General features: G+C 54.1%; 1 protein-coding gene across 1 annotated transcript in view; it reads right to left on the bottom strand.

Moving 5' to 3' along the window:
- Window positions 1-24,650, bottom strand: part of INPP5D (inositol polyphosphate-5-phosphatase D) — a 106,665-nt gene that overhangs the window by 45,689 nt on the left and 36,326 nt on the right. Inside the window, exons 3-6 of the mRNA XM_090285023.1 lie at window positions 13,636-13,786; window positions 10,356-10,527; window positions 6,560-6,700; window positions 492-579 (exon numbers count right to left, since the gene is read on the bottom strand). Of these exons, the coding sequence (XP_090141149.1) occupies window positions 492-579; window positions 6,560-6,700; window positions 10,356-10,527; window positions 13,636-13,786 (552 nt within the window). The remainder of the gene's footprint in view (window positions 1-491; window positions 580-6,559; window positions 6,701-10,355; window positions 10,528-13,635; window positions 13,787-24,650) is intronic.

Below are 24,650 nucleotides of genomic sequence, written 5' to 3'. Positions count from 1 at the left end.
AATCCTGCTGATGACACCTCTTGTTAAACAAGTCTTCCCTCAGTGGGGAACTTGGCCTTGGCCCCCTGCGTGAGCAGGTGTCTTGGGGGGGATGCACTCACACCTTGCTCTTCCTGGGGCAAAGGCAGGAGCAAAATTTTTGGCACCTCGGGTGTTTTGTCTCTCGGTTTCTGAAGAGAAATGGAGGGAAAGGCCCTGCCTTGCCACCTTACTCAGCACTAATAAGTAGTTTTGCTGACGGGCGCATAATTTGACATCTTTATTCCTCAGATCAAAATCAGGCAGTGGGAAATGCTTTATGGGGGAGGGTGGGGGGTGGGCAGACTTCTGTGGCTCTCACCCCTCACCCCAAAGCATACTCCGGTGGTCTAGCAACGTCGGTGCGGGGTGGGGCTTCCCTCTGAGCCCTCAGGACACTGGCTACCTCCATGCCCCACCCCCACCCCATCCCCAGTTTATCAAACTCATCTTTCTAACCCCCAGAACTTTACCTGAGGCCGCGGACGGAGGCCCGGGGAGAGCTGCTGGTCAAACAACCTCTGCAGAGACTCCAGGGAGGGAAGGGTCCGGATGACTTCTCTGGGGGCAGGAGACAAGGTGAAGGTCAAGCATTAGTGAGGAGCCGGCTGAAGAAGCATCCAGGCTTCATCTGGACCCTCCTCTGGCGAAGGCAGGAGTTCTTCCCAGAAGAACCAGTCCCGGCAAAGGTCCAGGCCTGCCCACCCCCCAGACACCCCGACTCCTTCCCACACCCTGGCCAAACTGGAGCCGTCACACCTAGCCCTGATTTACCTCTGTTTCGTCCGTCCTACACGGCGGGTGAAAAATTTGGGTCTAGAATCACAAAACTACCTTGAAATCACTCAGTAGTCCATGCTTCCAGCATGAATCCCTCCTCCACTGTTAAAAATGCAAATTTCTGGGCCCCAACCTGGTTTGGTCTGGAATCTGCATTTTAAATGCGTGCCCCAGGGGCTTCCTGTGCGGGCTGTCTGTCCTTACCGGTGCGCGTCCCTCCTCCAAGCTCAGAGGGGCCCCAGAGACTCCCCTGGGTCTGACCCTTTCACAGTGCCTATACCGGGGCTTTATGGGTTCTTCAGCCCCTTCTCATCTTTTCCCATGGCTTTCACGTTGTTTTGGGCACGGTGGGCAATTTTGAATTCTACCTCTTACTTACTTCCCCCCAAACTATTAACGTTTTTACATATTTAACATAGTTGGTTTGCAAATAACCTATGGAGTAAATGTGCCCAAATTGGTTGTAGATACTCGGGTTATTTTGAGATCTTGGGGGTCCTAAACACAGGCCGCTCTGAACAGCTTTGCTCACCCAGGGTTTCTTCCGGTTTAGGGATAACCAGAGAGGAGGGCCCAGCCTTTGAGTGATGATGGTTCCCCTTAGGGGGCCCTCAGCACCGTCCAGGCCCCGAGGTGCGGTCTGAATTCCTGCAATTGTTCCCTTCCACCCCGCCTTTCTCTACTGATGCCTGGATTTGCATGCCTTTAATTTGTAACGGCATTAAGTGTTTTTCTACACCGTTGGTTTTGCTGTATTTCTCTTTGTACAAACTATCCGTGTCCTTTGTCAGTTTTCTGTTGGGAGTTTTGTTATTACTTTGATACATTGGTATAAACTTTATATATTGCTTTGCTTTTTCTTTAATCTAGGTGCTGTATTTTTCTCCCCATTCTGTGGTTTTCACCCTGGATGGGTTGGATTTCATTATAAAGGGATTTGTAATTTTTTATTGTTCTATTTTTCATCCTTTCCTTGGTAACATTTTGCTTACATCAGTCAACAAGTTACATCTGGACTTACTGGATTTTATGGCCCTGCCGCTCCCTGTGGCCCTGCTCCTGCCCGAGGTCGGCTAGCATCACGTCGATTTCTCCTTTAATTCGGCCGTGATTTAGGAAATGATCGGAGAACGTCTAGGGCTTGGGAGCTTGTGGCTCGTCTGTTATTTCTCTCTGTTTTCATCAGCCCGTGTTCCGGGGGTACAGAAGGAACACTTGCACAGGGGTGTATTCATACCCGGCTGCGCGGTGAGCTGCTGGACTCCTTTTTTTAGGGGCACCAGCATGCAAAAACTTTGGAAGAAAAAACTCTAGGATCCTTTTTGAAGTAGAGGCCTGTGATCAGTCCATTGTCACAACGTTTTGTTTTTTTTTTCTAATTTGCAAAGACTCGCTATGCCCTTGAATGACCTCTAGGCTGAGTTAGCCCCAGGCCAGAAGTCTTCTCCGCAGAGATAATGCAGTCAGAAGTTTTACTGCCTCCTCAGAGAGTGTGAATAATATTCAATATGTAGTTCTTGAAAGTGAGGGTGCCGTCCCCAGGCGTTTACTCTCCGCGTTCCTCTTCCCTCGTGGTCCAGAAACACTCTAAGTGGAGGGTTAGGGGTGACCGTTTGATTGTTCCGTGAGTTGCATCTTTGCGAGGTTTTTTTTGTGCCTGCATTGATTGAGTTCCTTTAAAAGCCTGGAAAAATTTCTTTCTCTGACACAGGGAGTCATCGGTTCTGCATCATTTCTTCTTGTGTCTTTCAGACCCCACCCGCCCACTGTATGTAGAATCTCTATGCCCTCCTTGCAAAGATTATCAATTCTAATCACACATCCTCTGTGTGTGCTTTATCCGGTCACCCCCCGTCCCCGCCCCCGCCACCCAGCCCAAGTTTTCTGTGTGCACTCCCTTGACACTCGGCTCTGTGCTGTAATTTGATTTTCAAATTTGATTAGGAAAGTATGACTTTGTGTTTATGGCCTCCAATGAAGCAGTCACAATTACGGTAAAGCAGTTCTGTTTGGGGTTGGTTGGTTGGTTGGTTTGTTTATTAAAATCTTGACCCTGTCCTCACTTTTTAAAAAATTTTTTAAATTTTGTTATTTTTAGAGAGAGGGAAAGGAAGGGAGAAAGAAACATCCATGGACGAGAGAAACATAGACTGGCTGCCTCTCGCACGCCCTCCGCTGACGATCTGGCCCGCAACCCAGGCACGTGCCCTGGCCGGAACGGAACCAGCAGCCCACGGTTCACAGGCCAGCGCTCCATCCACTGAGCCCCACCAGCCAGGTCCTCACTGATCATCGCCACACTTTGACATTTTATTTTAGAGATCCACTTACATCTCTCCTCATTTCTCTGTTTCAAGCGTTACCAAGTATTTCCAGACTCTGGTGACTTTATTCTCTTTATTTCTCTATTCTCGCCGCGAGAGTTCCAGCCCGATTCTGGAGAACCTACCTTGGGGCCACAAATCCCCCTGAGCTGCTGAAGGTCTCCATTTCCAATGCAGGACCTGGCACCCCGATGACATCTTGGCAGCGGGGCTCACGCCTCAGTTCCCCGCCACCTTCTTTTCAGGGCATTGGTGCTGGACCAAGTGTCACCGTGGACAAGCCTGGTTCCCTTGGGTGTCATCCTCAGACTCCTGTGGCAGCTATTCTTCCTGCACCACACCTCCAAGCACAGCTTGAGTCCCTGTCTCCCCGAGTAAGTGCCAACTGTGTCCTGAGGGGTCCCGGTGTGTACTCCCAGCCTGAGGTCTCGCGGGCTCTAACTTCCAGCTAAGTCCTTGGTGGGCAGCTCAGCAGGCGGCACGCCTGGTAGCACCCCAAACCAACAACAGCCCCAAGAAAGACCCCCACCCCAACCCCGGTCCCTGACTTCCACTTGTTCAGTGACCGGCATCACCACCCACTTGGTTGCGCACACCAAAAATCTGCGGGTCACCTCGAGTGTCTGCTCCTCACACCACACCCAATTAGGCCAGTCGGCCATCCCCACGTGCCCCAGGTCACACCGGCGGCTCTCTGCACACACAGAGCCCCAAGCCCTCAGGTCACGTCACTGACATCTGTCAGCTGTGCAGGTCCCGTCTCAACCCCAGGGCTCAGCAGGAAGCAAGACAGACGGAGGTGCCTGTCTCTGCCGCTTCTTTCGCATGGGCCGCCGGCCTGTCACAGCCACAGCTGCTGCGCGCTGGTCTCCTGCTTTGGGCCTGCCTTCTGGGGTGCAGGCTCTGCGGCCCCAACCAGATCACACCCCAGTCCTCCCAGCCCTCGGCAGGGTCCTGTGCAGCGAACGCGCTGTGGCTCTGCCCTGCACTGCCCGATGCAACACAGAAAGCCCAGCTGAACTTGAACTACAGATCAACCATGGAAAATCTACTCGCGTAAGCATATCCCGATATTGCGTGCTATAGCCTTCTACCCGAAAAACATTTGTGGTACATCTAAAATGCAGACCGAGCTGGGCATCCGAGGTCTTGTTTGCTCAATCTGGCCACCCTATGCCTGCCTCTCCCTAACCTCTGCGCCAAATGTTGCCCTTCTCCCATTACGCTCCAGCCACACAGGCTTTCTCTCTGTTCCTTGCAGGCCTGCCCCATTCCCACCTCAGGACCTTTGTACTTGACATCCATCTGCCAAGTGGCTGGATGGCTAGCTCTCTCTTGCTACCAAGGTGCCAGCTCTGCCATTGCCTCAGAGAGCTATCCATGGCCCCCCAAAGGACACTGGCACCGCCCCCCACTCAGTGTCTCTCCATCACTTTCTCCTGTTTTATTTCGTCACGACGCTTACTAGACCTATCTTGTTATTTACATACTTAATCTACCATAGCGCCCCTCACAAAGATGTCAGCTCCAACGGGGTCTAAAGAGCGGGAACCTTAGGCATTCGGGTTAGTGTTGTAACCCAGACCCCAGAACAGAGATCAGAGGATACTTTCCAGACAGCCTTGTTACGTGAGTGAATGAATGAGTGAACGAATGGAGTAAACGGAAGAACTGTTCCAACCAAAGCACCTTGGAAACTACAAGTTTATGGTTAGCTTCACGGAACAGCACCAGCAGGAGTGGCAGGGGGCGGTGTGTGTGGGGGGAGACCATTCTGTCCCTAAGATTTTCTAAAATTCCATTTCTCCGCTGTGCAAGCCTCTGAGCCTGCTATCACTTTGCCTCTGAAGGTGAAGACAAAGGAGTGAGCGGGGGCAGGGTGGGGGTGGGGACAGCATAGTGTCTCTGATCCTGATTGCTCCGGAAATGCAGACTGGAGCACCTAAAAAGAAGCCAAAGGAAGCTTTTCCCGTGAGCACAATGTACCAGAGAAACAGGCACCCCGGGGCACCTGCTGCCCCACACGGTGAGGTGACCTGCACCCTAGGAAAGTCCAGGTAGCCGTGAGGTGTTGGGGACACTGCCCACGTGCTGAGTGACAGGAGAAGCTTAGCTGAGAGACTTACAAGGACATTTTCTCCTGGACAAGGAAGCAGCAAAGACCAGGCTCTCCACTGGAGCAGAAATAAAAGCTTGTTACCAGTCATCATAAAATTGTTGGTTAAAAAGGAAGTGCCGGGTGTACACATTTCCCTAGTGACAAATGAATTCTAACAACAGCATCAAACAAAAAACATCTCTCCGTGGGAATTTGTAAATGGTGAGTCTAGGTCCCCCTGGCCAAACTTGGATTAGTGGAAAGCCGATTCATTGAAATGAAGCCTGACTGGCCAATTTGGTGAGTGCTCGGCCTGTCAAAGGCATTATCTGTTAAATGTACTACATGTGCTGATGGTACTTTTAAGAGCCCTGACGAGGAAAGTTCAATCTGATTACTGATAACAGATTTTTCTTTGTATATTTACGAAACTAAGATGGATACAGCACCAGAGAAACTGACAAGAGAGTTCTGAAACTGCCGAATCTGTAATAAAATACAAACCAGTACAGGTCGAGAAACCCTCCCCCACATGATATGATTTTTCCCAACCAAAATGTTGACCTTTTATTTACGATGGGAGTCCTTTGGCTCCTTGGGATCTCTTTCAGATGTTTTTGACTGTCCTTTCTATTTGTCAGGCTTTTAAAGAAAGCATTTAAAATAGTCTTCTGATTTTTTCAGATGGCAGATCAGCCTGAAGTTTGCACTTCTAACAATAAGAATTCATGAAGCTTCGAATTAATTTTTATGTGAATAAAATTAAAATGTGAAATAAAAATAAAAGTCTAAGTGAAATGGGAACTTTGATCCATGGGGTCATTCGATGAATCCAAAATTAGAATACTGACATTTCGGCGAATTAGCTCCCCCGAAGAAACGGCTGTCCTTGGCCACCTTGGGCCAGCACCAGCCACACAGAAAGTAAGCTGACTTCCATTTCGTCCCTCTGGGTGTCCAGTGTGCTTGCTGAAGGTGCTGGCTGCAGAAAGGAAAGCCAGCCCCCCTCGCCTTCAATGCTGGACCCTGAGCACGTGGGAAATGGCTCCCAGGGCCTCCTGCCCACCCCTTCCCGTAGCAACTGGCCTCAGATGAACGTCGGTTGTTTTTAAGTGCTTTAGTTCAAATACCATAAAAATGAAACCTCAGAACAACCACGACGATTTCTAAGCGCCGCCAAGTGCTCAGTTACCCTGAGCGCAGCAGCAGGATCTGAGCGGCCGCGGGGAGCCCCCCGCGCCCCTCCGAGCAGCGTCCCCGGCCTGGGTGCCCTCTCCCCGCCCCCGCGGCGCCCTTACCCGGCCTGGGTGCCCTCTCCCCGCCCCCGCGGCGCCCTTACCCGTAGACCTCCCTGCACAAGAGCACTGTCAGCTTCTTCAGGTGAGGGAGGCTGCTGGAACCCGTCTTCACGAAATCAGCGTCCAGGGTGAGCTGAGTGCTTAAATAGTCCTGGATGGCTTTAAGGTGCTCTTCTGGAAGCCTACAAATACAGAAACGAAAACACGCTCGTCCGGGTCCTTCGGCCACAAACACCATCGATAAGGAGAAGAACTCTGCGTTCTCAGCGTCTCCTGCCGAGACAAGGTCCTTCGGGGGACGGTTGCATACCTGCACGGCACCCTGGGTCTCACCAGAGGGTCGCAAAGCAGGTCGCCGCAAGATTAAAGGGTCTCGCAAGGGAGCGTGCCTTGTGACCCACCCTTAAAGGCTTGAAAAATGTCCCATGAGCTGTTTCCCTACTTCACCTGCTGCTAAGCACGGGATCTGGAGACCGCGGGAGGCTCTAGTCTACAGATGGCAAGTGGTCCCAGCTCACATGCCAACTCCCAAGTCACAGCCAAAGGCCACCTGGAGCCGCATGCCGGGAGGTTCCGAGTCACTCTAGCCTCTGTGGGGAGGGTAGTCTCTGTGATGAGAGGTGGGGGCTGGGACGTGGTAGTGGCAGCCCGGGTGCCCTGCCCGTGGCCTCCCTCCCGGGTCTGGTCCAGCCCCCTGATGGACCGCAGCTCAGACCTGCGCACCTAGCGCGCTGGCCCAGCGGACGAGAGCCCAGGTGTGGTGGCACCTGGGCCATTCCTAGGTCATATCACGCATATCACACCTCTACATTCTCTGTGCCAGCGCTTTTTTTTCCTAGATAACTTTTGAGTTTTAGTTCCTAGAATTTAAAAAATTAATCACAGCAAATATTTCCCGAGGATAACATTCTAAGCACTTTCTGCTCATCTTCATTTTCCCCTTTGATCCCCAAATGACTGCAATGAGGCAGACATTATTACTCCTATTTCACAGATGAGGAAACTGAGGTTCAAGGATGTTGTTTTACCTGTGTGGGAAAAACTATTCCACGCCTTAAAAACCTTTGTTCCGGCCTTGACAGACCATCAAGTTGAAACTGGAGGTCACAGGGTTTGGGTTTTTTCTTTCTTTCTTTTTTTTTTTTTTTTTTTTTTGGTAGGATCCTTGAAAGCATGAAAAGCTGTTGCTCTTGATTAGAGAGGAATGAATTAGTCCTTCTGGCTTAACTAGTTTGAGACGTGAGCAACCAGTTACGTGCCAGCTGTCATAACATTTGAGTTTAATCTATACTTATTCTGAGTCTCGCATCCTAGAAATCCCGTTTCTGCCTAAGTCTGCTTTACTGAAAAGGCCGAATCTCTCCTATGGTATTAGGATAGGCACTGTAACCGTTCCAACGACTATTGGCTTATCACTTGGAGGTCACGGATCCTTGTTACAGGAAGCTGCACGTGTTAAACTGTTCGTTGTAGAAAAGATTTGTCCTGAGAGGTGAACTCCGGGGTTCAGAGGTTCACGCCACTCTGTGGTCTTGTGTTAACTATGCCGCAACCGATTAGATCTAATTAACCTGCACAGGAGACTGCGCGGGTTGCCTTATAATTAAGAATAACCTGGGGGGAGGGGAGAAGAGGGGAAAGGAGGGGAACGGTCTAGTCAAGGAACTAGTATAAATGACCCATGGACAGGGACAGCGGGGGTAACAGGGAGGGGACTCACTGTGGGAGGAGGGGTGGGGGGGTGGGAGGGAGCAGTGGGGGAAAAAGTGGGACAAGTATAATAGAAAAAACAATAAATTAATTAAAAAACAAAAAAGAATAACCTAAAGGCCATCTTCTGCGGACAAAGTTATTCCAAAAGCAAAATAGATCAACTGTAAAACTCAAGGAAGAATCTCAGTTTTTCCTGACCCGGAAGAGAACAGGACCGTGTCACCATGGTCCCTCCACCACACGCCATCCGCTCCTCCCCAGCGCCAAGCAGAATTTTTAGGAAGGTTCAAAGGCCACACATCAGCTGACAGGGCAGCCGGCCTCCCAGCTCCCTGCTCCCCGCTCTCGGCCGCCCGTACACAGAGGCCTGGCCGTGCGCACTGTCCTGCACCCCTCGGCCCCGGGCCCTGCGCCCAGAGAACACCTGTGCCCGGAGAGGAGGGCCAGGACAGGAGACGGAGTCCGAAGGTGGGGTAGAGGCGGGAGGACTGAGAGATGACGGCCCCGCTGGGCTCCCCGCCTGTTTCCCTGAGGAGATCGCTGCACACGGCCCCTGAACCTGAGAGAAATGCAAACTCTAGGAAACAAACAATGAGCTCTGCTTGCAACGGCTTCCCAAGCACCTGTTGTTTCGAGACATACATCAGGATAATCATGATGATGCATCGAGGTAGTCCAAGCGTCAGACACGCAGCCAGTTGATAAACAGCCCATGTAACTCCGGTGTGCGGAGAACACAGCCAGGTGGGCCTGGGGGAGACTCGGAGGATGCGCCGGCTGGGACCACAAAACACCAGGTGCCCCAGCAACCGGGCGGCTTGTGCGCACCTGCAGGCATTTCTTCTGCGTGTGGCCAGAGCAGGCGGTGCGTGAGCAGCCAGCCCCTGGCCGCCCCAGATTGATCCTCCAAGTTGGAGGCGTTGCAGCCGCCTGCCACGAGGGTGTTCTTCGGGGGGCCTTTCCTCACGAAGAAACAAACATGTTTCTCGATTACTCATGCGTGGACGTCACTGGGCACGAATGTATGAATTGATTCAGCACATGTGTAGTCAGTGCCTGCTCTACATGAGGCAACATGGGGGCCACTGGGGCCGAGTCCCCCTCCCTCATGGGACTTCCTTCCTGTGGAAGTCAACTGGCCTGCCTTTTTAAAATTTTTTCTTTAAGGTTTTATTTACTTATTTTTAGAGAGAGGGGAAGGGAAGGAGAAAGAGAGGGAGAGAAGCATCGATATGAGAGAGAAACATCGATCAGTTGGTTGCCTCTCAAATGTGCCCCAGTCGGGGACCAAACACTCAACCCAGGCATGTTCCCTGACCAGGAATCCAACCGGTGACCTTCGCTTATGCGGGACAATGCCCAGCCCACTGAGCCACAGCAGCCAGGGCCCCCTGGCCTGGCCTGAAGTCAGGGCCTCTGATTTGCCAGGGCTGGGCCTGCTAAGGTAGAAATGGACCACAGGGCAAAAAATGCTGTAGGAGCCCGTCAAGGTGAACCAACAGGAGCCAGTATGGGGACACGTGAAGGACCAGATGCTGAGAGCCCTGCATCAGAGCAAGTGAGACTTCAGTCATTAGGATGAGTGCATCTCACACCTTCCGTCACAAAGGAAGGAGCGCCATGCTGTGCAGACATCACAGTCCCTACCACACATGGAACTATTGCTCTGACCCATTTACTGGTGACAAGGAAGGTGACCTCCTTTGTGTGGGGCCAGAGGAGGAAAGGGCTGTGTGGCCAGTCCGGGCTGCAGGGCCGGCAGCTTCTCCGCCGGGGCTGTCTGCTGGTGTGGCTCTAGAGGGGCTGTGATGGGAGAAGATGCTCCGTGCAGTGACACCCGGTAAGGGAGTCACAGCCTAGACCCCTCAGGTCCGGACCCTGCTGTGGGCAGCAGAGGGGTGTTTGTCACCCCAGAACCAGCTCCCGTCCCGCTGCGGGGCCTGACGGAGACGGACCCCCGAGCTGGGCCCTCCAGAGCCCATGCAGCGGCGCCCGGCAGGTGGGCTCCACAGCAACCTGTCCTGGGGTGGAAGGGGCACCTCCAGGAGGGAGCCCCGAGGGAGCTGCCTGGGTGCTGCGGCCCTGGGGCTGGCCTCTGAGGGGACCCGCCAGCTAGGGACTCACCCGCTGGTGTCCATGCTCTGCAGTCGCTGAAACAACGTCTCGGAGAGGCTCGGCCGGCTGACCTCGGTGGCTCTGGGATTCTCGCTCAGGAGAGGGACCTCCTTGGCCTCACATGGCCCGGCAGATAAAGGGATGTTTCTCGGTGGCAGCTCAGGTGGAGACGGGACACCTTCTACCCAAGACAAGAGCAGACACGTCCTGTGGGCTAAGCTTTTGCTTCTCTCTGGGTCACTCGCCTACAGAGAGGGCCACCTGGCTGATACCCTGTGTCCTCTATGCAGTGACCCCGCCCGACATGCGAGGTCCAGGCCACTGCACCCAGTTACAGACCCCATCTGCATCCACACTGCCCCAGCTGCCCCCACTCCCTCACTGCCTCCCTGACTAGACCGGGGTGGGGAGGCCCGTGGAGGCCAGAGACCTCGTCTTAGGGCACCCAGCACAGTTCGTCCCATTGAGGCGCTCCGTAAACACCTGACATTTGGCGGAGCTGCTGGCCTTGGACAGGTGGAGCCAGCAGCCCCAGGCAGCTCAGCAGGACAGCCAGCTTTTGGGACCAAAGAAGGGGCCCTGGACCAGGCGGGGAGAGGCCCAGGTCCCAGAACAGGAGGAGCGGGGCGGGGAGCAGGCAGGCCCCAGACATGCAGCTCGTCCCTCTCCCACCCTGCCCCCCTCTGCAGCCTCTGCCCTCCTTCTCCCCCGCCCCCCAGGCCCTCAGAGACAAATAAAGGAAACTGAGGGCTCTTCCTTCACCAAGAGAACTGAAACAGGACACAAATGACTTGAACTTGGCCTGGGAAGTAAAACACCCACCCATTCACCTTTAGGAGAACGTCCATCCCCCACACACCGCAAATGAGCGCGGGTTCTGAGCCCCTCGGGTCCAGAACCTCCTGCCTGAGCTTCTTCCTGCACCAGATGGCCGTCCCACGGCCTTGGCCATGGAGCTACTGTTATAGAGCAGGGTCCCCCAAAGCTCCCCAGAGCCCGTGGTTCGGGGATGGGGGATGGGACTCAGTGGAGCACAGACATTTTTCTAAGAAATACCTAGTTTCTTAATGTGTAAACAGCTATGGCCATTCCAGGCACCAACGAGGTGGGACGGGCTTTGACCGTAGAATGGTGACGAAAAGCTTATGGGCCTGCGCAAACTTCTACAAGTGCCCACGACTGGTCACCATATCCTCTATGTCACAGGCCACAGTCAGGCATTTAAAAATAAGGCCACAGCCATTGAGCAGGGAAACTCCACGGGGTTTTCCAGGAAGTAGGAGAGGGCCACATGGGTTGAAGGAGAGCAGAAGCACCCCACCAGCTGGCCATAAGATCGGTGGGTAAGAAGGTGCCCCGTGGTTCTGGATTAACAGCTGAAAGCCACCCCAGCACAGGCAAACCCTCCCCCGTCAGGCACGAGTGACGGGGAGCTGCCGGGAAAGCTGAGCTGTGTCTGGGAACTACAAAGCCACAGACTTCTATTTTCCCAGAGGGAAACGGTACCTCTGACTTTTCTCTTCTGAAACTAGCCCGGCTCAGCAGGGGGAGGCAGAACTATGTGTGGGGGGCTGTTTCAAAGGGAGTGAGACCTAGTGGCAGAAATCCACCACTAACCTAAAGCTGTATCACCTTCAAATAAACAATTCCTTTTCTTTTCACCAAACCCTGGTATTGAGAGTTCAGCTTTTTGGTGGCGGGCAATCGAGCCCCTGAAAACCAAATGACCTGTGGGTTCCACATCCACTGGGGCAGCCGTGGGCTCTGTTTCACTACCTCTTCACAGGGGTAGCCCTTCGCTTCCTCTCCTGGTGGGGCTCTTCGCTTCTTTAGGTGGCAGCGTCTGTTTGAGCCCCACGGGGACTGCAGCGCCTTGAGGACACCTGAGTTCCATTTGGGGCCCTAAAGCTGGCAGTCAGCAGGCCGCTTTCTCTTTCTGGCTCTGACAGAAGGTCTCGGGGTCTGTCTCCAGATGGCCCGCCCCAGAGGGGCAGCAGAGCTGGGCAGGGGCTGTATGGCCGGTGAGGACACGAGTGTGTGGAGGACATTTCTGTGGGATGGCCTCTCGGCATCAAGGTCAAGGCCGGGTGCCTGAGGACACTGGGGGGCATGTGGCGGTGGCAGAGCCCCGGTGAGTGGCCCTGGACTCACGCACGGGACATGTCAGTGGTGGGTACTTCACAGCTGGAGTCCCTCTCCGCCTCCACGGAGCCACGGCCCTTCTGAAACCCTCCGCCTGGCCCGGCCCTCTCCCCTGCGCTGAGGAGGCCACCGCCTGCAGGGTTTGCCCACAGAGGCAGCCACGAGCCAGCCGGGCAGCCACTCTAAGTGGGTCGCCAGGAGGAGCGGAGGAAGGGGGTGGGGCCCACAGCCAGCCCAGGGAGCAGGATGACAAGGGCACCCAGGGCGTGGCTGCCAGGGACAGGTGGGAAGACAGGCCAGGAGCCTCCGTGTCTCTACCCTGACCTGCCCTCCTTAGAAGGGGATCCTGGGGCCCGGGTTGTTTCCAGGCCCTGGAATTTAGAAGTCCTGACCTCCTACACTGAAGGGCTCAATTCTGTATTTCGGGGTTTTCCTTTAGGCAGAGAACTTTTAAAGGGAAATGAAATGCACCCCCAGGGGGGTGCCCCCCAGGTGAGCTTCCATCTGCAGCAGCTGTTCTGCCTGCACCCCCAGCCTTTGTTGCGGGATCCTGTCTTGTTGGTCTGTGTCTCTCCGTGGCCCATGGGGCAGGGCCCCCTCACGCAGGCTTTTTAGGGTCTGTGTCTTTTATTTTCTTTTCATCAGGATATAAAGAAACACCTTTGTCACCCTTCCAGTTAGCAGCAAGGATTTCTTCCTCCGTCACTCTCTTCCCAGTGAAATGCAGCTAATGATTCTGAAGATGATGGCAGCTGCATTTATTGAGCGCTTACTGTCTGTACACTGGGCTCTGGGCTCTGCATCTATTGACTCGCTGATGATGCCCTGAGAGGTAGATAGTCTTTGTACTGTCCCTTTAAGAGAAGTCTGTGGGCCAGAGAGGTTAAGTGATTCCCCAAGGCCACTCAGCTAGGACGCTGAGGAGCTGCACGTCCAGCCCAGGTCCGCCTGACTCCAGGGCTGTGTCCTAGCTTGTCCTTAACCACGGTGTCACACTTGTTCCCTCCGATCGGGGGACCCACCTAACCTACGAGCACCTGTCAAGAGAGAAACTCCCAGGACCTCTCTGCCACTGTGCTGCTTAGAGAACAGGGCCCCGAGGGCCCCTCCCGCCCGAGGCAGCTGCTCGGGCTCCATCCCTGCCTACCTGTCTCCTCCTCCGGCTCGTCACACGGGTCCTCCTCCTCCAACGGCACCGGATACTGCAGGTGGGTCACCAGGCCCATGTTCTCCTTCTTGTAAAACTCGATGAGCTGGTCCAGCTTGGTGAAGAACCTCATGGGGACGCCTTCAGAAGCCTGAGGACAGAACCCCCAACAGAGGCAGCATTACAGGCTGGAACATCACCCAGCCACAAAGGCCATCTGCAGGGGAGACCGAGGGGCCAAGGGAGTGACCAAGTGACCGCATCCAGAAAAAGCCCTGGGCAGGTCAGCCTGCATGGCCCACACCCTCACGTCCTGTAGCCAGCAGCCCCCGAGAGCCAGTCTGCAAGAGGCACAAATGACACTTTGAATGTTTTTTCTTTTTCTTTCAGTAAAAAAGCAAACAAAAAACCCTTCTATTTTAAAGAATATTTTTATACAAATAATTTATGCTCATTATGATGAAACTAGAAAACACAGAATTAAAAAAAACAACAACAAGAAACAAAATCACCTGTAATCCCATGACCTTGAGAGACCTATTTTCAATAGTTTAGAATGTTTTTCTAGGGTGTGTGTGTGTGTGTGTGTGTGTGTGTGTTTGGTGGGGGAAGATACCCGCCCCCCAAATCATTTATTTTTAAATAGAGGATAAATCTGTCCTAGTAACTGTTTGCTTTTATTTTTATATTTTTCCATTTGCTATAATTCTGTTTTATCAAAGCTCAGAAAATGAGTCAGCACAAAAATCTTTTCTGACTTGTATCTCGGTTGCTGATTGCAGAGGGGCCAGGAGATGATTGATCATTCCCCTGGGCTGTTCAAATGCCCTGGAGCCCGTTATTTCTCTGCTTCTGTGACGTCAGCAGGAAGTTTCAGGAGCTCCCTGGGCAGCCACCCACCCTCTCTTGGGAAAGCTCTACTTAGGAGAGACCAAGGCCGTGGGTTCAATCCCCGGTCAGAGCACATACACAAATAAGTAGAAGAACATATTGAGGTCTCTCTCTCTCTCTGTGTCTCTCTCTCTCTGTCTCTCTCTGAAAATCAATAAATAAAAAAAATTTTTTTAATGAGTGAAGAAGGTACCATCTTTAGAGATTTAGATCAGGGGTGCAGCTGCTCCCCTGGAGGCTGCCAGCTGCCTTCTTGCCCATCACATGTGGAAAAGGAGGCCAAGAGGCAAATAGGGTGGACGGTGGAAAGCCCACCCAGGCTGGTGAGTCAGCAGGGTCTAGGGCTGAATGTGGCTGGCGCGCCTTGACTCATTCACCTTCTGCCCTAGCATGGCTGGGCCTGACATGGCAGGATGGGGTGGTGCCCTGGCCTGAAAGCCTCAGGGCTGCAGGCAAGTGGCCTCGAGAGAGCAGAAGAGGCAGGTTGAGCCAGCCTGGGACAGACGCAGACATCCAGGAGAGGACCAGGACTCAGACCCGTCCCGGGGCCCTCGTTCCTGGCGGTTAACTGTGGATTGTAGTGCGGGTACATTTACCTTAAATAAGAACCCACCCCGGTCTCTCAGCCTGACCCAGGGCTTCCCACTTGGCCTTTGTTTCCCTCCAAGGGTTATTTGTGTGTGCATGTGCACAGCACACATGTATAAATCCGTGCGTGAGGGCATGTATGTGTGTGCTTGAGTGCATGGCTTAAGCTACTCAGTAAATTTGTAGAGAGTTTAACAAAAGGGTTTTTCACCAAGCCCACATTAAGCAACCTCTTTCAGGAATGACTGAGCTGGAAATATCTGAGCAGAGGCAGCCAGGCCTTCTGAAAAGTAACTTGAATAGATTCAAAACCAAAAATGAGCAGAATAACACAAATAATTTGAAATGACACAAGATCAATTAAAGGAGTCGTGATCACAGTGCCACCCTGCCGAGCGTGGGGCAAGCGAGAACAGGCGGTGAGGCGCGCGGGAAGGGGGTTTGGGAACAGCAGAGAATGTCGAAGGGGAACTCCCGGGTGGGCCTCCGCGGCAGGGTGTCTGGGGAACGTGTGTCTGAGCGAGCACATCAGATATGGGAATTGCAGGTGCCGGGGCTAAGACACGTTATTTCACAGACCGCTGGGAAGCTAGCATGTCAGCTCCCACGCTCCATCAGGTGTGGGCACCTTTGACTTCAGAAAGGTAAAAAATATAAGGGTCCTAGAATTGGTGACGTATGCAGTGTACTAAGCATACAGTATAGCAGGACACTCTAAAATTAACCAGATCCCCTCAAAATAAATAAAATAAAATGAACTAGTCCTTACAGGTCCACCTAGGCGGGAGGGCCTGGAGGCAGGCCAGTGCTGGGTGCTGAGTGCTGGTGGTGAGGCCAAGGTGCAGGGGTCACGTGCGCTTAGATCAAGGCTGCTGGGCGCCCGGGCGGCCCAGGGTCCCAGGAAGGCAGAGAATGAGGGTTGAGTCCGAATTCCAGATGGTGGACCAGCCTGTCTGGCAGCGGGCAGGCCAGCCAATGAATGGCCGCTCAAAGGCCTTGCGGGGGGAGGGACACCTGCCTGTCCCTCCCCTACAGGATGCACCCAGGAAAAGCAAGGGTGCCCTACAGGAGGCAGGTCTGCGGTGACAGATCCCACCAGAAGTGGAGACTCACCGGGCAGAGGGGGAGCAGCCTCTCTGAACAGGCAGCAGACACACAGACAGAGATGCACAGACACACAGACAGAGACACACAAACACACAGCCAGACACAGTGGAAATGGTGACAGCAGGGAGCCACCCAGGCCAGAGTTAGGGCCTCCTTGGAGGAAGTGTTCCCAAGACAGGCCTCAGCAGTCTTTGCTCTGGGCACTAAGACTTGAAGGGGTTCACCGGGACTCCTTTGAGAACCTCGTTCAAAGCACACTCTAGAATAGGACAGGAAGAGGAGAAGGTCAGAGGGCTGAGGACTATCGAAGCTCCTGAACTGTCCCGAACTGGGGGGTGCGGTGGGGTGGGGTGTAGAGCCGAGACAGGCGGGGGGAGGCTCCACGTGCCCAGTGCAGACAGGAGCCCAGCTGAGGTGTCCTCACGCCTACGCTGGACCTAGAAAGACCCCCTGTCAAGGCAGGATGGCCAAGAGGGCAGGGAAGGGTGGCCAGCAAGGTTGTGGGTCTGCTCACCGGGCATGCACGCCTGGGTGGGGCCTTCCAAACTCTGCCAAGGCAGAGCTGAGGGTCCAAAGTTGGGACCTTCAGGTAGACAGTGCAATGACCTTAGGCTGGTGGGACCACGGGGCCCTGTGGGGATGGGGTGGGGTCAAGTGCACATCCACCTGACTGTACCCCTCTAGTCTGTTGTGCCCCAGATGGTGCCGCAGCACCTGGCAGTCAGAGGGGCTCAGCAGTCAATGGTTAGGTGACTTGCTGTGTTTGGAATCAGGGGAGGTGTCAGGGAGGACTCTCCACAGGTCAGGGACTGGGGGTGCGGAGAAACAGCGTGGGTGAGGGGAGGGAGCAGGGGAGCACCCATCCCCGCTCACCCCTGACCACAGCCCAGAGGTGGTGTGTTTTCAATCATTTCAAATGCCAAATGTCTGAAAAGAAGGTTGTCATGTTTATCAGTCAGTCAGGTCTTGGCAGGAAGCAGTTGTCAGGTTAAACTGGGGAGTTTGGGGAGAATTTAGTGGAAAGGGGGTACGGATACCAATAAGAGGGGTGGCATCCCAGAGCTAGCAACCCGGAGACAGGCCCCAGGGGAGGGGAGGCCTGGGAACCAGAGAGGACTGCCTCCTGAGCGTGTGCTGTGTAGGCCGGCCACCACCCGGGCCTCACCTGGCCATGCCTCCGACTGCCAAGCCCAGCTAGAAAGGAAGGGCCAGGCCCAGACAGGCAGCCGCCACTCAGCACATCAAGTCCATGGAAGGCGACCTGTGTGTCCTGCCAGCAGGGGTAGTGCTTCCACCAGGCGGGGGACCACATTTGCTCCCAGGAAGGGGGCTGCCCTTGATTCTTAGGAAGTCAAGGCCTCCAGACTCTGTTCCTCATTCTACCGCCACTAGCTTCCTGAAGAGATTTAGCAAGTCATTTTGAAACAGAAAAGGAAACCTTGACACCTTAGCCATTCACTGAAAATGTGAGCCCAGCCCCGGGACAGGCACTCATTTCCCAGGGTAGTGACCACTTCTCTGTGACATCTTCCCCACTCGGGAACAAGTGCCTTGTCCCCTGCAGGAACCTAGAGCACGTGGCCAACAGTGTGATGCAGAACAAAGAGTAGCATTTCCTAGTTAACAGCATACAATGTGCCGGGCACAGAGCAGATGTCCCTTCAGGGTTTATGAGATTCACAAAATGGACGCGAACTTACGTTCATCCCCAAAGTCAGCAGAAAGCAACATGGTTGGGTTAGTTCAGAATGTGAAACAAAATACTCATCTCCTCCTGCTTCCCATTAAAATCTCCAGGTCTGTGGAAGCTTCCAGGCACTTTCCAGCAAGGTGGTTTCCAGGGAGGCCCTGCAGACAGCTCCCACCAAGCCCAGGGGCGCCTGCATCCCCGCAAGCTTACAAACCCTGGAAGGATAGGTAGGCTTGGCCTCCTCTTGTCCCCCAAGCCCCTGGCAGGGGTGCCGACTGGCCCTGCTGCTGTCGGGCACATGGGCTCGCTGCACAATACGGACCCTATGGTTGCAAAGTTGTAGGAGACAGAGACGTGGATTTCCAAGCTGGGCCCTGCGGGAGGGGCCCCTTCTCCTTCTCGCTTGGCACCTGAGCTGACCCAGGTGCAATACTCCTGGGGAAGGCACAGGGCAAGGGGAGAGGGGCACCTCCAGTCCCAGGGTTCGAGAAGAGACCACATCCGGGGTCTTTAGAACGAAGGACAGCTGAGCACCCAGTCACTCTGAGAAACAGTGCTTCTAGAAACAGTTCTCGGGCTGTGACTTTCAGACACCCTGCAAAGGTCAGGGAGCGGGGAGGGAGGCCGGAGCCCTGCACAGGCTGAAATTTCCCAGGGTGTCATTTTTAACGATGGCACTGTCTGCCGTCACTAAACAGGAACCGAAAGAGGCTCCCCATGGGAGAAAGCTGGCACAGGCCTGCAGTGGGAGCCGAGGGGTGCTGCACAGCAGACCCCCCAAGGTCCTGCCAGCCTTCGCGTTGCATGAAAAAGTATGTACAATCAGTGTGGACATCTTTTTTATTATTATTTTTTTATTACACTTGTTCCACTTTTTCCCTCATTGCTCCCCCCACCAGCCTGTCCCCTCTCCCACAGTCAGTCCCCACCCCGTCGTCCACGTCCATGGGTCATTTGTACATGTTCTTTGACTAGACCTTTCCCCTACCTACTCCCTTCTCTTCCTCCCCCTCCCCCCTGATAATTGTTACTCTGTTCCTTGTTCTATTTAGTCCATTTGTTTGTGTTGTTCTTTAGTCTCCTGTACCAGGTGAGATCATATGGTATTTTTCTTTCTTTGCCTGGCTTATTTCACGAAGCATAATTCTCTCCAGTTCCATCCATGTTGCCGCAAGTGGCAGGAGTTCCTTCTTTCTCTCTGCTGCATAGAACTCCACTGTGTAAATGTACCACAGTGTTTTGATCCACTTGTCTACAGATGGGCACTTAGGCTGTTTCCAGCACTTGGCTATTGTAAGCAGCGCTGCTATGAACATAGGGGTGCATACGTTCTTCTGAATTGGGGTTTCAGGATTCTTCAGGTATAATCCTAGCAGTGGAATTGCTGGTTCAAAAGGCAGTTCCATTTTTAGTTTTCTGAGGTGATTCCATACTGTTTTCCACAGTGGCCGCACCAGCCTGCATTCCCACCAGCAGTGCACTGGGGTCCCGTTTCTCCACATCCTCGCCGGCATTTGTCTATTGATTTGTTGATGATGGCCATTCTGACCGGTGTGAGGTGGTATCTTATTGTGGTTTTTATTTGCATCTCTCTGATGGCTAGTGATGCTGAGCATTCTTTCATGTGTCTATGGACCCTCTGTGTATCCTCCTTGGGGAAGTGTTCGTTCAGGTCTTTTGCCCATTTTTTAATTGCACTGTCTGTCTTCTTGGTGTTGAGATGTAGTGTGGCATTTTTTAAATTATGGGGAGGATGAAGAAGTGGGGTGAAAACCCTCCTCGTTATCCCACTAGAGCAAAGCGTTTTTTCCGTGTTCAATGAGAAAGTCACCAGGAAGATCTTCAGCAGGGTGACAATCCCATTTGGTCGCTGTGATGAGAATGGCAGGGACAGCTGTGGGGTGGCTGGTGTCCTTTCCTATTTCACTGTGGAGGTTGGGGAGGCATCGGAGGGGCAGAAGCAGCAGCGAGGGCAGAGCTGGATTCATCTGGGGCCTTGGAGCCCCCCCCAGACCCAGAGATCCCACACATCCACGGAGGCGCCACACTGATGGAGCAGACGGGCAGCTCAGCCTGCGCTCGGCCTCACCGCCTGCCCCTGGGGGCTGGGAGCTGAGGCCCAGCGACGCTCCCTCCACTCAGACATCAGCTCAGTACGGGCTGGATGCCGCCTTCCTGTCCACCTCTCGCTGCCCCCGGGTCCCCCCTGACCCCAGCCCTTCCTCGCCCTTCCCCTTCTCTGCCAGCCCCTGAAATGCCTTCCTTGGTTTTTCTTCTGCCCTCAGGACTGTTCTCAATCCTTAACTACCTCCTCTCCCCCAAACCTCTTCCCAAGAATTGCAGACCCCGACTTGGGTGAGGAAGGGAGACACCGGGAAACCAGTTCAGAGAATTTGGGTTTTGTGCTGAGTGACTTAGGTAGGAGCTGGGGACCCTGGAAACCCCACTCTGGGGCGTGAACGGGGGAGGTGGAGGGGACGGAGAGGGACCACGATGGAGCTGGAGTTAGAGCCGGACAGACCACTTGTTAATGCACCAGAGAAGGGCCAGTGAGTGACGAGGAGCCAGGGAGGAGGATTCAGGGCCTCCAGCTTAATAAGTGATGGTAGCGGGGAGGAAACTTCACATCCAGAAACCCCTCTTTAGCCCTATGGCCTAGAATGGACCCCGGAATATGTCTCCTTAGATCCAGCTCTTCCCCTTCCCTTCTTCTCTTTTTCTTTAAAACATACCCATTGGTTTGCTTCCTTCCCCTGCTTGCCCTTAAGTGACCAGGGCCTGCAGGGCCCTGGGGCAGGGGCCGAGGAGGGGGTCAGAGGCAGAGGGTGTGGCAGGGAGGGGCAGGAGGTGGAGGGGTCCTAGCAGCCCGCTGCCGGGCCCCAGAGTGGGAGACTGAAGCCAATGATACAGTCCTTGGAGCAATGGGCACCACGTTTCTCAGGGTCAGAGGACGGGCTTGGGCCAGACCGGAGTGTCTGCCGTGTCGGGTTGGAAGGGGACGCTTCGGTGAACTCAAGGTTTTACTCTCTGTAGGTAACACGGATGCAGGAGTGTGTGTGAGTGTGTGCGCACGGGCACACACACATTTCCCAGCTCTGTCTGTCAGGACCCAGTTGCCATGAGGAGCACGCCTAACCACCACCAGGCTCCCTGGATACACAGCCGATTCTAGGGCCCAGGCAGGAGGGTTAATGTGGGCCTGCCTGGACCATCTGTTGCCCCAGAAAGTAAGGAAATGCTCAAAAAGTGACAAGGACGGGTGAAAAGCGTGCAGGAGCCAGGGGACAGCGGCGAGGACAGTTGAAAGGACCATCTGGCATAATCAGAGCATCAACACGGATAATAAAAGCAATGATAATCCATTGAATAAAATATAAACTCATGAGTCTACACTGATGTAAATACATGGGAAGGGAAACTCCTCCTCACAGTAAATGCCAATAATAACTGTCGACGGAATGATGGAAACAGTCACCGTTTGGCAACCGTCGTATCAGTGACTGATTCAGGCAAGTCAGCAGATGCTGAAGATGCTAAAACGGCGGGTGGAGAGAGTTCAAGGGGGAACAGGATACCTACCCAGTCCTGCAGACACCCCTGGAAACCCCACATCGAGGGGCAGTCTACAAAATTAGCAGCCTGTTCTTTTCAAAAATGCCAAGGTCATGAAAGACAAGGGGCTGAGCCAGCAAAAGGGATGTGGCCAGGACATGTAACGTGTGACCCCGGCTTGAACTTGGGGCCAGAAGGAGGAGGTTACATGTGACGTTTAAACAGAACACAGTTACATCCTGCTCTCATGGGCATTATTAAGACAATAGGAGAAGGCGAACGGGGCCTAAGGAGAAGCTGCTGGGCCGTCAGCAGAGCCACTTCTCTGATTCCGATGGCTGGGCTGCGGCTCTGGAGGACAGAGGGCTTAACACGTAGGAAAAGCCGTGGGAATGTTTCGGGAAAATGGGGCCTTGTCAGCAACTAAGACTCCGATCACTCAAAAACAAACACTACCAATAACACGAGAGAGAGAAGACAAAGTCAGCGCTAAAACATCGACGGAGGGAGGAGAGGGAAGGGTATGCAGGGATTCTCTGGGTCATTTCTGACAATGTTCTGTAATTCTGAAATGGTTTTCAAAATAAAAAGTTAAAAAGCAAAAGACAATCAGGTCTTCATCTGGATGGTGGTTACATGTAAGCACTGTTTTGAGCTATATGTTGTAATAAAGTTTTTTAAAAAATTAGCTCAGGAACCTGGCCTCTGTGGCTCAGTGGACTGAGCGTCGGCCTGCGAACCCAGTGTTGCCGGTTCGATTCCCAGTCAGGGCACATGACTCAGTTGCATGTCAGGTCCCCAGTTGGGGGCGCGAGTGAGAGGCAATCACACAGTGATGTTTCTCTCCCTCTCTTTCTTCTTTCCCCTCTCTCTAAAAATAAATAAATAAACAAACGAACAAACAAATAAATTAAAAAAAAAATTAGCTCAGGAAGCCAAGCTGGTTTAACGAATACGTGTGAGCGCACACACATGCGCCCAGATGGGAGCGGGGTCTCAGAGGCAGCTTGTGTAAAAGCATCAGGTTTTTTTTAATTGTACAAAAATATTCCTAGTCGTTATCCTTCTGGAGGTTTCTGTACAAAAGTAACATCTCGGAAACATCTTCGCTGCTCGGAGAACCGTAATAACATTTTCACACCAAGAATAGAAAGGAAGGGTCAGAGTCACACCATGTGAGTGACGGGAGAAGAGGTAGCGGCCGCAGCGCCACCGCCAGCCCCAAGGGGGGCGCAGCCTCTGGGTGGACGCGAGTGCTCTCGGCTGACAGGCAGGAGGAGCAGCACCCGCTGTGATCACGCGTGCTTGATGGGCTGGTGTGGAAATCAGGTGCCCATGGGCACTGGCGTGAGGGAGCTGGGCTCCTGCCAGGGTGCCATCCAGGGGTGAGCAGGGAAGGGTTTCTGTTGTGATTAGAAGTGAGAGCCTGAGAGGTGGCGGTGGGCAGGGGACGGGGAGAGATGCTGACATGGCTTCTGTTCTCTGCCAGGACCTCTGAACTTGACTTAGGTCCTGGGGCGAAGGAGAGAGAGATGGAGACCAATGGCATGGGCTTTGGGGGCGCAGAACCTGGCAGCCTGGTGGGCAGAGCACAGGGACCCTGGCGCTCTCAGGGTGCACAGGGGCAGCATGGAGTTTCTCCCAGTGTCTTGCCTGCCACAGCCCCGCAAAAGCAGCAGGTGACAAAGGAAAAAGGAATGACGCTCTGTGTGGCTCCTGCAGCCGGCCGGCCAGCGGAGGGCACTCGCGGGGTCTTCCAGGATGTCCCAGAACATTTTGTGAGACCGTCGGAAGGGGCCGCTCCCTGGCAGCCAGGCTGCAGGGCACACTGGGGCTGCCTAGTGTCGCAGGTTCAAGGGCTGAGCACTGTGGGCTGTGAATGGCATTTGTCGGGCAGAGGAGGTGGGCGGGGAGGGAGGGATGTCCAGGGGCAGGGGACTGGGGTCTCCACCTTCCCGCAGGTCTTGCTCTGAAGCAATGACCAGTCCCATGAATCCATCACTTAGGATACAGATAGGTCACGGTGGCAAGAACACAGCTCTGGCTGTGTCCTGCACTGGGGCAGGGAAGGCTCCATCTGAGGGGACTCCCGGAACCTCTCTGCTCCTCCTGGTTGAGGACCCCCCCCCCCCAAATGGAAGAAACTGGAGCCGGGCCAGTTGTGCTAGGTATGTTATCTAATTTATATTATATCTAAGACCACCATGGGTGTCATAATTCCAGTGTACAGATGAGGAAACTGAGTCTCAGAGACTTTGAGTGACAGGCCTGGGTGGTCAGGGACATGTCAGAGAGCAAAAACTTGGGGGATGTCTCAAGATAAGAAGGAGGATGTGGGTGGGGATCCACGGCTTTCTAGCTAGACAGGATGAGGGGTACCAGGCACAGGGAGCTGTCGGCTCGGGGACACCAGGTGGTTAGAGATTCTCCCGAAGACTCAAGCCTCCCGCAGCTCAGGGGGCGGGCGGGTGGTGTGAAGCCTGGCATGCGGGAGAAGCCGGCGTCCTGGGAGGCAGCAGGCCTGCCCTCTGAGCCCTGGGGGCCGGTGGGGACAGTGGAGAGGCTGGCACTTGCTGTCCGTGGGCACAGTCCTGTCTCTGCTGGCCCACCCTATGGCAGGGTCCCCCAAACCACATGTCTGGGGGCTTGAAGAGGGTAGAAGATGACACCAGGCTCACTTGGAGTCTTATCTGTGCCCAAGGGAGCAACGTGGCAGCTCCGGGAAGAGGCATGAAACTCTAAGGAAGAAAAGTGGGGACGGCCAGGCCTGAGCAGCACCCCCGCATGCCCTCCACCCCCAGCCATCACCAGGGCCCATTACTGCTCCGAGCCCCCAGCCGGCTGCACACGGGGCTCTTTCCACTCAGGTCTGGTGGGCCTGGCACCGGCGGGGTGGGTTCTGTCTTGCACTCTGCCAGCAGGCTGGGGTCTCCCCCTGACCATGTTCCCCCAGGCCCCCACTTCTGGAAGCTGAGTTCTCCAGCTTCTCACTTGCCTGCTTTGGGCAGACTTCCCAGAATGGCTTGGCGTGGGCTTCGTACTCATTTCTAAATCCATATCTCTCCCAGATTCTCAGAGCTGAAACCCCTTCCTTGGGTTTGTGATCCCCCCCTCCAGCCCCCAGCAGAGCAGCAGCCCCAGCACCCCTGCCAACGGCACTCTCCGTAGGGGGACCCTGATGCCGGGG

The sequence above is a fragment of the Furipterus horrens genome, unplaced genomic scaffold (genome assembly GCF_987537825.1).
Source record: "Furipterus horrens unplaced genomic scaffold, mFurHor1.1.pri manual_scaffold_1, whole genome shotgun sequence".
In the NCBI taxonomy this organism is placed as follows: Eukaryota; Metazoa; Chordata; class Mammalia; order Chiroptera; family Furipteridae; genus Furipterus; species Furipterus horrens.
The sequence above is the reverse complement of the archived record's forward strand: the minus strand, read 5'-3'. Positions and strand labels throughout refer to the sequence as shown.